This window comes from Gopherus evgoodei, chromosome 4, assembly GCF_007399415.2.
Source record: "Gopherus evgoodei ecotype Sinaloan lineage chromosome 4, rGopEvg1_v1.p, whole genome shotgun sequence".
NCBI classification, from domain to species: Eukaryota; Metazoa; Chordata; order Testudines; family Testudinidae; genus Gopherus; species Gopherus evgoodei.
This window is the reverse complement of record NC_044325.1, coordinates 100,343,348-100,358,417: the sequence shown is the minus strand read 5'-3', so window position 1 is coordinate 100,358,417 and position 15,070 is coordinate 100,343,348. Positions and strand designations below refer to the sequence as shown.

Here is a 15,070-nt window from a genome sequence, read left to right as displayed (position 1 = left end):
ATTCCTAGGTAAGTCCCCCCTCCATGCACTTAATATCTGGCCGGTACATCTCTGGTAAGATGCACCTGCCTGGAAGAGAGCGGGTGGAAGATCTTCCCCTTTCCTGAAAGCTAATAGTGCAGAGCCAGGCATCTCCACTGCAGTAAACAAGCCAACGGCCCGGCCCGCTGCCCCCAGGAGCTGGGTTGCCAAGTGGCAGGACACGGCGGGTAGAGGCTGAAGTTCCTGGCGTGCAGCAAGGGCTGAGAGAGCGGGGAGCGCACAGAGCGGCCTTCCGTGGCGCAGGGCGGGAGGGAAGGAGAGAGCAGGAGCTGCTTGAAATGCTTGAAATAATTCCGCTTCCGTTTGGAGCAGGGAGCAGCCGCTCGCTGCAGCTGGGTTTCAAACCTGCCTCCCCTCAGCCCTGCACTCGGGCGCGACATGGCAACTTCTCCCCCGAAATCCCCCTCGGCCCCCAAGTCCCCCACCACCCCCAAGTCGCCCCCGTCGCGGAAGAAAGATGACTCCTTCTTGGGCAAACTTGGCGGGACCCTGGCCCGGAGGAAAAAAGCCAAAGAAGGTAAAAGGGCCAGGTTGGCCCGGCTCCTGGCAGCGCCCGGGGCTTGGCGGCCCTGGGGAGGGGAGAGGGGCTGGCTGGGCTGCGGTGTGGCGAAGCAGGAGGGAGTGGCACCCCCCGCCCCCGCCAGCTCCCCGCGCGCTTTGCCCTGCGCTCCCCTTGGAGCAGGAGCAGGAGCAGGAGCGGGGCGGACGGGACCGTGGCGCTCGGCGCGCTCTGCCCCGCAGCGGGGCCTCCCGGGAGGCTGCGGCCGGGCCAGGGGGCTGAGGGGCTGGGTGCGCCCGGGCTGCGGCTCGCCCTGTTTTTTCCTGTGGAACGCGTCACGCTCCAGAAAAATGCTGGAGCCCCAAGCGGGGGCGGGGGAGCGGCTCCTCCGGGGCTCAGCCTCCCCCCCAACCTGAGCGCGCTCCCAGTGCCCCCTCCCTGCTGCCGCCTTCTGCACCTCGGAGCGTATTATCGGCTCCTTAACTGTGCGTAGCCTCTGGCTTGATCTGCACGCCCTAAGCCGCTGGGGCCGGGGCGGTCTCGGTTGGCGGAGGCTGGCAAGCCGCTTAAACTCGTGCTCTGGCTCGTAAGACAAGGGTTGTCTTTAATGCAGACTCTGGGTGACAGGGCCTCTTTGCACGCTCCTCGGCGGTGCTGTGGTGGGAGGAATTTCTTCCCAGAATGGGTATAAAGCAGGGAGTGTGTGTGTGCGCATCTCAATTTATGTTCCCTGGGAAAATGTGCAGTTGGCAGCTGGACAAGGCAAGCCTACAAGGCGATTTGTGTGTTTACATTGCTGGAGCTGCTTGCGGAGTTCAGGGAGTGGAATTTGTAGAGTTTTTAAAATGTACCTTAAGCTTCATTTTTATCTTCATTTCAGAGCTGATTGGAGAATCTAGCGATTACAGTTACGAAAGAATAAAGAGCCAGAGGGGACTGTGTGGGGGAATAATGTATTTGGGCCGAATAACCAGTTTCCTACAAAACAGAAGTAAAAATCATGAAAAGGATGGCAAGGACTTCTCACTGAGCTTCCCTACTAATATTTTAATGAAAAAAATCATAAGTGGCTGATTGGGAGATGCACAAATTAAAGACTTAGGGGTGTTTTCCAGGAAGGTAGGACCAGATTTAGGTGGGGCAAGGGAAGATGTTGGATGAACACCTAGAGAATTTATGCCATTTCACTAAAAGAGATGAAGTGCCAAAATAAAAATGACATACACATAATGGGTCTGAATCAGCTATATGGCCACATTCTGCTGTGCCACCAGTGTGAAATGTCCCTACAGCTGTCTTTACTAGTGCATGGAGGATACTTTTCTGTGCACATCTGTCCTGTTTATGCAGCTATCCAGCTTATATAACTCTTCTCACTGTAGTTCTTATATCTACTCTGAAATAAGGGTGATCCTCCCGTGGCTGGAGGAAAAGGTGCATTGGCAGGTTGCCCCGGGTCACACCAAACCTCAGCTTTTGGTTTTGTTCCCTTGTAGCAATCTGGCATAACCTGGAACAGACTTTAGGCATCTCTAATTTCTTGCAGGGCCCCAGCAGGAATAGTGCAAAGGTCAGTTTTGAGCACCCGTGCCCTGAACTGTACTCTGTGCAAATCAGCCACAAACCAGAATCTGGACCAGTATATTTAAAATGTAGGTTGTAACACTAGTTGAAAACACTAAGGATGATCATACCCTCCTTGACTTGTCCTGTTATGGCAAGCTCTGGCAGCACAGATTACTTTATGTACAGTTGCATGTTGATCTGAGAGGTTGGTGGAGTATCAAAGCCTAACAGGAGGAAATAGCAGTATTAGAATTTCTTTGTTTCTGTTGCTTTATGTCAACAAAATTTCCTTTATTTTTCTAATTTATTGAAGAAAAAATTCTTTAAAGAAATGCATGAGATTAAATGACCTACATATATTTGTGGTATATATTATACACACGAATGATTCTTATTACAGTGGGGATTTTTTATTCTGAATCATATTTTTTGCAGTTTACAGATTTACAAATGATTTCATTCAACATTGCACATTTTTCGAAACATGTTTGATGATATCAATCTCAAAGTAAAATATTTCTCTCTTTAAAGTTTTCTTGTAGTCTGTGACCTTCTCTCAAAGTAACTCATTATTAGACTTTTAAAAAAGTCTAGAATATTAAAAGAAGAGACTACCTTTTTCCCTGTCAGATTTTGTATGAGCTTGGTACAGTGATTTAAAGCAGGGGATTGGAAGTTTGGGGTTCTATTTCTGATTTTACTGATGACTCACTTTAGCCAAGATCCACAAAAGGACTCAAGTACCTACTACCCCACTTGAGAGCCAAAGCCCCAAATTTACGTTCCGCTGAGATCCTCAAAACCCTTGCTCATCTGTAAAGCTGGGATGTGGGAAACTGAGATTCAGTTTTACCCTTTGACTGATGAGGAGAGAGGATTTAAACGGGGGTCTCCCACCTCTCATGAGAGTGCTGTAACCACTGGCCTATGGGATATTCTGATGCAGATCTCTCTGTTTCTCCTATTGAAGCTGTTCCACTTTTGCTAAATAATTAAATAGTCATTGGAGTACGGGAACTGGATTCTGGGTCTTCCATCTTCCAAGTAAGTGCCCCAGTCACCAGGCTATAGAGTCATTCTCACTCTTTCTTTCTGTTAGTTAATGTTGGAATAGGAAATATTTCATCCTCAATATATGACATGAATACGATATCCAGCTTTGTTCCAAATACATCTTCGAAATATGTACTGAATTCTCCCTCACCGTTATGGACAATTTTACCATCTGCATCTGTACTGTTAAGACTCCCCTTTTTCCTGATTATTTATTTATAATTCCTTATTTTCAGTAATCCTAGTGGCCATAGATGTTTAGCGGTTACATTTAGCTTCCCTTATCAATTGCCCTCATTACTTTCTGACTTGTTACTTGCCATTAACCACAACTTTTTTCCCATTTTGTTATATATCGATTTGTAAGTGTTCTTAAACAATTGCTAATTTTCAATTCTACTTTTCTGTTTAGATTTTTTTATCTCAATCAATTCTGCTCATTATTTTTAGCTTTAGTAATTGGACCCCTTTAAACCTTCAAGTATTTATATTACTGGCTGGGACTGTATTCTGTTTGCACAAAACAAATGTAATCAGGTTACAATCACTTGCACCTAAGCCGTCACTTTTATTTACTTGATCAAGTCATCTTTGTCAGTCAAAATGAGGTGTAATATTGAAATACCCTTTGTTGGGTGCAATACTATTTGTGTTAAAAAATTCCCTATAATTTATAGAAAATCCAGTGGTTTTTTTTCACTGCTGGCAGCATGGGACCTCCAGCATATGTCCCCTAAGTTGAAGTTCCCTTTGATTACATGCTTTTTCTTTCTACACATTTGAAGTAGATTCTTAAGAAGCCATTTGTTCTGTTCTCTAGTCTGATTTGGTGGTCTGTCAAACACTCACCAATATCGCATTTTGTACCTTATCATTTAAAACATTGATCCATAAACATTTAATATCCTGTGATTCCAAGATGTCAGTCATCTAAAACAAGTAATGGCGTCTTTGCTGGGGAGTGCCACCCATCTCCCCTTTTACTCTCTCTAAACAGTGATTTTAACATTCCAGTCATGCAAATTCTCCCACCAGATTTCTGTAATATCAACCGTGTCAGTTTATTTTCATGATTTAACAGTTCTTTCACTTTATTATCCAGGCTTCTACCACTGGGATATAGCAGTTAAAGAGTTTATTCTCTTTAAGTGTCAATGGGACTTCTGCTCACATAGGTGCTTTTGAAAATCCCAACCTTTATCTTTCTTGTTACATAATATGTTTATATCTTTGTATACATCATATTGTTACATCTAGGGCAAATTTTAAATTATTTCTCCTGGCTCTTCACAATGAAGATTAAAAATTAGCAGTAGTTCTGAATGATTAAAGAAAAGATATTTTACCTATTGTAGGTATTATGATAGGCTGTTACATATAAAGACTTTTTGTATTAAGTGTTTTAGATGATAATTGTAAATAATACATCATACATATCCAAATGTGACTTCCCAGTTGTGTCATCGAAAAGTGCTTTGACACAGTCAAGACAATATTGAACTCTTTTACAAATTGCAACAATAAAGATAGTGCCCAAATACTCTGCCAAATCAAAGTCCAGTTGGTATTTAAAATGTCTGTGTACGGTGAAGAGTATGAAAACATAAACTAAGGAAACTGCTTGTGAAAGAAATAGTAAAACCTACATCATTCCAAATGCAGGAAAATAATTTGTTTAGAATACCAATATAAAATTCCTTTACATGAATATTTTGCATTTAGTGAACCTTTCCTTCAAGGACTTGAAAGCTCTTTGCAAAGGTTGGTATTATCCCTATTTTACAGATGAGGAAACTGAATGATTTAAACAAGTGACTTCTCCCAAGCTGCACTGCAAGTTCAGTGGCAGAACAAGGAATAATACACATTATTCAAAATAAAGAAATACTTGACAGACTATAAAGTACCATGCCAGGATCAAAATCAAGAGAGTAACCTGAGATGCTCCTACCTAATAAAGCTGATTTCAGCTATGGTCTGAACAAGTGTTAGTGCCTCAATAAGGAAATGTTTATATGTAAAATATATTGTCACTAAAATAATTTTTAAAACAATATTACACCACCTAAGTTTTGGAGATGAGAAATGTAGTTTGCTTTATACAAGGTATTAACATCATTTTCTCTCGCATGGGCTCTTGTACTGTATTTTACTGGCCATTTGTCATTGGCCGTTGGTGTAGTTTAAGGATGGATAACTAAACTCTTAATTTTGGGGCTAATAAGGCTGCTTCTCTGATAAGATAAAAAAATTGTAATAAAAAGGTTATACTTTCTGTTAATTGTTGTATCCAGTGACATAAAAAATAAATGCCTGAATCTGTGTAAAATGTATTATAATTTGTCCTTGTAACATAAGGATAATTTTTTAATACGTGCTTACAGGTGAAATAACTAATTTTCACTTAATGCAAGAAATGTTAACCCCTTAAATAAATATTTAAAAGTTTAATTCATCCCATATATGAAACTGGAGCAGGTTCAATTGTATAACAGAGGGATAAATACCTTAGCTGGCCTATAAAGCCCATTTTACTTGCAGTAATGCTTTTTACCAATTAGAAACACTTTTGTAAGCTCTTCATAGTGTTCAAGACCACTTTCTAGCAAATTTTTAAGATAGTGGAAGAAGAGAACAAAATGATCTCTTCCTTTTTTATTTTCTGGTCTATTCCATTATTAGCTTATGAGTATTTCATGGTGAGTTCAGTAAGGTCACATATGATTGTTCTTCCTGAATGTTCCTGGCCTGGGCTGATGGACATAAAAATTTCACACCTCATAATAGCCTACCTTAGTGGAGAATCTTAAAAATTGGACCCTGACACTCTAATAAATCTGTGATACATTCAGCAAGGCAGAGCAAAGTTCAAAATTGCTTAAATTGGTACAGAAGCAGATGCAAAACAGACAGTTTGGACCCATGAATTGGATGGAGAGCAATTACGGTTCAATGTATGGGCTCTGTCAGACTTCCAGTTGATATGGCATCAATTTTAAGTAATTTGGCCTCTCTTCTATCTAGCTTATTTGGTGCTGATGGTGCAAGAGTTAGAATGAATTTTCCTGCAGCTTCCACTTTTGTGACATTATCTCCCTCATTTTTCCGTATTTCTTATTTTGTTTTCACTTCAGTGCTAGGGGTCAGAGGAGCTTGTATTTCCACTGACTTTGAAGGGAAGCTAATGATGTTAGCAAGAAATAGGAAAATGTAAAACATATACTCTAACTTCCCCCAAATTCCCAACCTTTAATTCTGTGTCATATGGCTGATTGAAGGACAAAGGAATGCTCTGCTCTTGATGTATATGTCCCATCATGGAAGAAATTTATTCTTTAGAGTACAAACAATTTTCTGTTTCTTTTTGAGACCTGAGTACTACTTTTTATTAACCCAATTCTGCAATCCCTCTTCAAGTTAAATACACATTTAGTACTCATGCAAGCGGTTTTAGTGTAGTTAGTCGGCCTATTTGCATGACTAAGTACTATTTAGCATGGGCAAGTGTTGCAGAATCTGTCCCCATTGTTGTAAATTCTACAGAAATATGGGATTGAGGTTTGTTCATCTCTACTTCGTGCTTCATTTGAAGGGAGTGAGTAGGGATTCTAAGAAAGTTTTTAAATGGGTTTTTACTTCTACTCTTGGCTAATATTAGATTTGAAATGGGATACACACTGGGAAGAGGAATAGGTACGTATCAAGACCTTCTTATTCTGTATGGGAAAGTAGGTAAAGTTTGTGAATGAAACATTAGTATTTTGTTTCTAGGCCTTATTATCACGTTAGAATTGCAGTATGCTTGTGTTTCAGAGGTCTGACATGGTATATTTCCTCAGGATATTGAAGTTAATGCATAGCATTTGAAGTGTAGTATGTGATTACAATCTTCCTCTCCCTGGTGTACTACATTTATGCACATTCTCTTCTTCCTTATGTACAGCCAGATGTGGTCCTGGGTGTCAGGTGAAATCCAATTAGTATCACCTCTGAAAAATGAAACGGGTTGGAGCAGGCACTGAGAAATGGAAAATACAGTGAGCTGATTAAGTAGCAGGAACAACTGAAAATAAGGAGAAAAGAAATGATGAGAAGAATAGTGAAAGAGGAGAATCCAGATGGCCTCACCCCTAAGAGTTAAATTACTTTTATTTGTTGTCTCTTCGCTCCTATAGACCTTTCTGAACATATCTGCAGTATTTATAAGGAAGAGAAAGTCTACCCAGATAAAGACTCCAGTCTGTGAGTTTGTCTCAGAAAATATGTTATCAGCTGTTTATAAGTGACAGCCACCACTATACCTTTAATGGCAGGGAGTACCAGGTATGTGCTGCTTGCACTGAAGCAATTGTTCAGCACAAGACAGCAAAATTGCGGAGGTAATTATTCTGTGCCAGTGTGGACAGGAAATACAAGGGCAGCACCTGCAATGGTGCCACTTGCCCTCCCAGTGCAGTCTCACATTGCTCCTGCCCACCGTTGGTGACAACTCTGATAGTTTGGAATGCTGGCTCTGGCTCCCGCCAAATTTTCCCACTAGTTGCAGGTAGTTCCAAGAGCAGGTGAAGTAGTATTTGGATGTTTTCTGCCCTGCCTTCACTTCCCTCCCTGTTTGCACTAGTACTGCTCTCAGCAATAAACAGGACACTGTTAAATAGAACTTCTGTTTGTTTTTAATTATTTAATAAAAAGTTTAAAAAACACATTAGCATTTGTATTTGTGCTAACCACTGTAAACACATGTACACAGTGAATACAGTCCCTCCCCCAGGGAATTTACAATATAAGGTTCTTCAACATTATCTTCTAAGTATTTAAATATCTTTCTATCTTTTACTCCCCTCTCTGAGGCTTTGTAAAATTTAAATTAGAATATTTCTGACATTTCAGCACCTTTTAGTCTCAGTATTGCCAACTCTTCAGAATTTTATTGTGAATCTAATAATATTTGGTGTTCTCTTGCAGCTTCAGCCCCTGGAGTCTTGTTATAAAAGATTCTCACCTTTCATTTTGTAAAGTATATTTCTAGCTCCGATGATTGCAGACAAAAGCTCGAAAGAGTGACCTGAAAGTGCACCCTAGCTGTTCAGAAACCAGAAGGCCAGTAAAAAGAACCCTTCATTATTTGACTTAAAAATCATGACGTTTAAAAATAATCTCCTAGCTTTTTGGCACCTGGTTTATGATTTTTGATCAGTTGGTGTTGACAGTACTGTAGTCTTTTAAAAGTATTTGCTTACTATTTAAAAAAAAAAACCACCAAAAACTCAGTAACATTATTTAACTTTTAGAATCCTGATTCTTTCCCTCAAGTTGTTTTTAGTTGTTATCTAACCCTATAAAAAAGAGACAGTATGTGAAAAAACAAAAGTTTTTTTTTAAAAAAAAAAGGTTAGCAATTAGGACAGTCCCCTATGGCTCATATGTGAGAGATGCTACCCCTGTGAAATAAGCATACGTCTGTACCTTGCTGTATGTCCTTACTAAGGCAGGCAGTGAAGCAGCATCTGCTGGATGCCGGAGACTTGAAACTGTTGAGGAAAGGTTAGTACAAAACCAGCAAATTATACATGGAATCACTAGCTGAGAAACACCCTCCTCCTGTCCTTTGAGATCTTACCATCTATCTGTCCTACACCCACAATTTGCATGCTGTAGTCCATAGTCGTCCCCCCCCCCCAAGTCCAAGGGAACCACTGCCACCAATGTGATGGGTGTGGGTAGGGGTCTAATTCTGGGTGCAGGGGGTCCCTTTGAGGATTGTGCTTGGACCACTCCCTGGTCAGATGTTTCTGGATCCTAAGGAGCAAATAGTATCAATGCAATTTGAAAACAACACACTTGGAAAACCACAAAGCAGAACAATTCACGTACTTCCTTAACCATTGCCACTCATCATCAAAGTATCTCTGCATGTCCTACAGAGGGAGAATCACCCAACCCAGGTACAGTACATTCTTCTTGTAAGGGCAGCATCAGAAATTTGACACATACACGGAGCTGCCTATTGAGGTAGCTCAGGATTAAGATGCTTGTGGGAGACGTGAACTGCCTTTTCAAACAGAATGTGATTTCCCAATACCACATTTGTATTTTTTTGTCTGATTTACCTTTTGATTCAGTCTTTTTCATGCAGTGAACTGTTTTTGCATAGGTCCTAGTTTAATCTCTCTTGACTTCTCAATAAGTCTCTTTTGTGGAAGAAAGTTCCTTGAATCTTTGTGCTTGTGTTTTCTATGAAAATTGGCATGCAGGCTAAGAGTCATTAAATTCTTTTTGGAACTGAGTCAGTCCCAGGTTAACTAGGCAAGTTGCTTGCTGCCAAAAAATGTCCTTTTCCCGCTTTTTTTTTCTTTTTGACCCTGTAATAATTTCTTCATCTTCTGTTCTTATTGGTGCCAAAACAGAATAAAACAGAAATTTCCATAGAGTAGATTGAAGGAAGTGTAAATACACAGTTTTAAAAGCATTCTGTGTTAGGTGATGAATTCAGCAGAGCTCTATTATTACTAAGTATGTTTAAAATTACCCGTGGTAAAATTAGTATTGTGAAAGCCTGAGTTAAGAAGGATTCAGCATTCTTGGGAGCATCATACACTTGTGCCAGATACTACCTTCAAGGACTGGGACTGTCTTTTTGTTTTGAGTTTTCTAGTACCTAGCATAATGGGGGCCTGATCCATGACTTGGGGATCTAGGTGCTACAGTAATGCAAATAAATAATTATTTAAACATCAACTGTCTACAAATTATAGATCTGATCTTACAAATGCTGCCAGTCATAGTGCAATGGGAATAGCAGTGTTGTGTGTTGTATGCAGAGCCCTATGTGTGAAGATACAAACAGAACAGGGAAGGCACTGTGATCAACAGTGAAAATAGGTCAGGTCATGAACTGTGGCCAGATATGAGAAAGGGCACACTTCCTGATCACTCCAACTCATTTCACCTCAGTCCCAGGTGAAAGGAACTAGATACATAGGAATTATCCAGATGAAAGGTAAAAAGGATTAGCCTAAAGTGTTGTTTAACATCATCATTAATCAAATGGGGGAACAGCCTCCAACAGTTTAAAATTACCATTGATGTTTCAAAATTAAAAGTCAAAGCAATAATTGGAAGAAAAGGCACAGCCAGAAAACAGCTCAGACACATGTGTTTTTATTTCAGTGTGAGTTTTCATTCATTCCTTTGGATTTAGCAGTACTGCTATCCCAGAACTATTTGATAAAAGAAACATCTGGACCTCAAGGATTAATGTAAATCTAGCTGAATAAAACCACCTCAACATAATAAATAGAAAATTATCTTGGTTTCATTACAGTCTTTCCTCAATACAATGAGCCCCTGTAGTCAGGATAACTTTTAAATTTAGATTCAGAGCAAAAGAAAATACCACTACAGTTTTCTTATAGTTTCAAGAATCTGTCTTGAAGGTGAGGAATCCTTGAGGTTTTCTCATCTTCAGCCTTATCAATGGAAAAGATCTCTCAGGCTCTAGAATGAATGGATAATACATTGGGAGGCCCTAAATCCTCAAGAAACTCGCCAGCCTCCCAAGACTACTACAGATGCCCCCTGACTTAACACAATTGTTCTGTTCTAGAAAGCCTTGTGTAACTCGAATTTTGCATAAATTGGAAATGTATACCCCTACGTTACGCAAAAATTTCCGCAACTCGAAAATCCTATTTCTGACTTATGGAACTTTCTCCATAAGTGCGAATTTGCATAAGTCAGGTCTTGTGTAACCCGGGGAGCATCTGTAGTCTAAAGTTTTGAGAGTTCCACTAGGCCAGTATCCCTGAAAGGTAGCTTATTTTTTGTGTGGTTCTTTACTTTGTTTGTTTGATTACTTTGAAGACAATGTAATACCGTGCAAGGTAACTCCCTTTTCTGACCCTGCCTCTGGCAAAGCAGTTTAATTAGTGTCATGCCTCCTACATTTCTAACCAATGGATGGCAGAATTTCCTGAAGTTTAGATAGACTGACTTTTTATTTATTATTTCATTTGTTCTGGCATGTTGGACCCTGGGTTCTGAGACCCTTCTGGAGCCCCACAAGCCTGAGTCAGCTGACATGGGCCAGCTGGGGTGTTAAATTGCAGAATAGACATGCCCATTGAGTCAAGGCTGCACTGTTTAGCTTAGTTTCTTCCCCTAGTGGACCCAGGAACCAAAAATGCCCCCAGTAACTGGAACTATTTAGGGCTAAATCATGGATTTAGCTGCAGCTCTGCACTGGAAGCAGTATTGTACCATCCTGTTCCAGTATGAAAACCAGAAGGCAAATACTTCCCAGAGCTTCCCACCTTACAGATGCTCCTGGCCTGAATTTAATGGGAGAGGGGAAGCTTTTTGAGCTACTCTCTGACTACTTTCTGTCCCATTTCCCAACTCAGAGCCATCCCTGTGCTCCTTTGAGCGCAAGGGCTACAATTTATGTATCTGTATAAGATAGCAGAGGTTCCTCACTCCTTTCCCACTATATGTAAAGGGGGAAATAGACTAGCCCTTAATGAAGAAAGTACAACCTTTTCTATTTAATGTCTCAACTAACTCTTATTAGTGGATTGTGTTACTTGATTTAGTGTCCCTGTCTGTTTTGAGAAGGGAAGAGGGAGGAGGTAGGTAAGAGAGAGAATTAACTCACCTTGAGTGACTGAAATGTGAGTTGGACCATAAGCCACCTCTGATCACTGGTCTTAAGCAAGTCCCTAGTTCACCATACAGATTGGCACAGTTGCACATGGTTAGCAACCTGTGCTCAGGCCAGGGGAATCACAGGAGCAGAAAAACAAGGATGCTGTAGGTCAAGAGTCGGTTGTATTTGGCAAAGCTGCGTTGGGAAGATTACACAGCATCTGCTTGCATTATTCCTGCACCTGATTCTAGGCTCAGACAACTGCTAAATTTGCTCAAAATATTAAAGAAATAAAAATTAGACAAGGAGCTATAAGGCCAAAATTGGGTTGAATAAGACACTTCAACGTCCTAAATGTTCTGCTCCTATTACTTGTGTAGTACTGTTAACTATATTTAGGAAATGACATTGTAAAATAATAGTGTATATGCTGATGAAACATTGATGGTAAATGTGAAATTCAAGAAAACACATTTGCCATGAGCAGTGATATTGTTTAGCTCTAGTATTTGATTTCTCCTTTTTAGACTTCTTATTGTTAGGCCTGAATAAAGATATAGCAGATAAAACCAGGTATGCCAACCTGACCAAAGTCAGGCTAACAGAGGTTTGTGGGTAATCCCTGAGTGGAAAACACTGAAAAGCAGCAGCATGTCTCACAATTGCGGTCAAACAACAAACTTTGCCGTCGGGGTTAAAGTCCCTGACATTATTAATGTTCACGGTAGGTGTTTTATACCATTTCAATGGCAGTCAAACATCCCCTATTTTCAGTGTTCTTAGATAATTGTTTTCAAGAAGGAAAATGGAACACCCGTGATTCTAATACCATGACATTTATGTGAATCATTTTGGGCATTTTTAAGCCAAGTTAAGCCCTAGTGGTTTATTTGATGTCTGCTTACATAGGCCTGACACTGCCATTTTCTGCTTGCATTGAATGGTAGTGTACTCTGCAAGTAGTTCCACTGGGTAGGATTAACCCTCCCAGATCTATCTGTTAAGGCAACTTTATGCCCTCTCGCATGGAAATAAAGACTTGTTTAGTAAGGGTGCAGTGGGCATGTCAGAAACTTCAAAGGCGCTGTCAAGGTATTTTTCCCCCAGTTTGAACTTTAACGTCCAAAAGTGGGGACCTGCATGGACACTTCTAAGCTTAATTCCTAGCATAGATCTGATAGCACTGCCACCAGCCAAAATATAGTGTTTGGCACACTTTCTGTTCCCTCAAAACCTTCCCTGGGGAACCCAAGACCCAAACCCCTTGGGTCTTAAAACCAGGAGAATTAAACGATCCCCCCTCCTTTCCCCCTCCCAGACTTTCCCCTCCCTGGGTTACCCTGAGAGGCTACACTGATCCAAACTCCTTGGATCTTAAAACAGAGAGGAATTAACCTTCTCCCTCCTCCTTTCCCCTCACCAATCCCTGGTAAGTTCAGACCCAATCCCCGTGGGTCTTAAACAAGGAAAAAAATCAATCAGGTCCTTAAAAAAGAAAGCTTTTAATTAAAGAAAGAAAAAAGTAAATATTATCTCTCTAAAATCAGGATGGAAAATGTTTACAGGGTATCCACCTCATACAGACTAGAGGGACTTCCCCCTCCCAGCCTAAGATTCAAGTTACAGCAAACAGAGGTAAAATCCTTCCAGCAAAATACACATTCACAAGTTAAGAAAACAAACATAAGACTAATCCGCCTTTTCTAGCTCGTACTTACTATTTTGAACATGAGAGACTGTTTCAGAAAGATTGGAGAAACCTGGGGTGCACGTCTGGTCCCTCTTAGCCCCAAGAGCGAACAACGAACAAAACAAACAGCACAAACAAAGACTTCCCTCCACCAAGATTTGAAAGTATCTTGTCCCCCCATTGGTCCTCTGGTCAGGTGTCAGCCAGGTTCACTGAGCTTCTTAACCCTTTACAGGTAAAAGAGACATTAACCCTTAACCATCTGTTTATGACAGGCGCTATTTCCCACCCTGAGACATTAGGTTCAGAATGGTAAGCAGAGACAGGATGGGCTGGGGGAGTAGCTATACCCTTTTCAGTCCTGTGGGGATTTATAAGAGATGGATACAATCTGATGCTGTAATAGCTCTTTTTAAAGAACTCCCAGGGTGTAACATGTCCTGCTGGAACTGTTCTGACCAGGAACTGGCCAAGATGCACTCAGAGATGCTGTGGAGGCACAGTCTGTGTTTAGCAGACCCCACCTGGCTTCTGATCTCCCCCCTTCCCAGAACCACGCAGTTTGTGACATGCCCCATGACCTGTTCTAGGGTGAGGGGGGATCCCTGTCCCTCACAAAGGAACAATTAGGGAGGAACACATAGAGATTTCCTACTACAACACCTTTCTGCAGGGTATACGTGCAGAGTTAGCTATTGTCAGTACCAGCAAGCAGAGCAGGAGCAGTAATTAAAAAAACAGTGATCCAGTTTCAATGTTCTGCTTTATGATGATCAGGTGAGGTGGCTGCAGGGTTGTCAGAAATTATGAGAGCCTCTTCAATGTGGAAGAGCCAATCAGGGCCAGCTCCAGGGTTTTTGCCACCCCTAGCGGTGAGGGGAAAAAAAATGCGATCACGATCGGTGGCAGCTCCACCGCACCGCTTTCTTCTTCAGCAGCAATTCAGCAGCAGGTCCTTCCCTCTGAGAGGGACGGAGGGACCCACCACCAAATTGCCGCCGAAGAGCCTGACTTGCCTCCCCTTCCCCTTGGCCACCCCAAGCACCTGCTTACTGAGCTGGTGGCTGGAGCCAGCCCTGGAGCCAATGTGGTATTGTTTAAATGGATTTTATCTAATAGTGCAGTTTAGGGCTGAAATTTTATGTACAGCACTTTATCATGGGTACAAAGAATAACTTCTGGATTCTATATTGTAGTCATTGTCAGCAGCAATGAAAGCTGGGTTCAATATCTAGGAGTTCCTTTTCAAAAGTACAACACAGAACCAGATTTAGGGAGGGAAATTTAAAGTAGTTCAGAAAAAAATTAAACACCCACCGCTGGGCACCTCTGAGAGGCAAAACTTCCTCACTCACAAGTACAGAGTCTGAGTGTAAAAAAGAAACATGTAATGAAAGGAGGGAAGTCACCCAACATTAATTAGGGGAAATGACGCAAGCAGGATTCATAATCCTAAAGCTGTGAGCAGGACCCTCACCCCAGAGTGTGTGGGGCAAAGCCTTCTGCCTCAGGTTCTTGAGTTCTGCAAGCAAAATTTCCTTTTCTGTGCCTCTCTCTGTTCCCTCACCATACCCCA

At 41.4% G+C, this 15,070-nt stretch overlaps 1 protein-coding gene across 1 annotated transcript in view; it reads left to right on the top strand.

The window, feature by feature from the left end:
- The first annotated feature begins 241 nt into the window (after positions 1-241).
- PARVA (parvin alpha) overlaps positions 242-15,070 on the top strand; it is a 101,452-nt gene continuing 86,623 nt past the window's right edge. Inside the window, exon 1 of the mRNA XM_030560344.1 lies at positions 242-559. Coding sequence (XP_030416204.1) covers positions 421-559 — 139 coding nt within the window. The 5' untranslated portion in view covers positions 242-420. The remainder of the gene's footprint in view (positions 560-15,070) is intronic.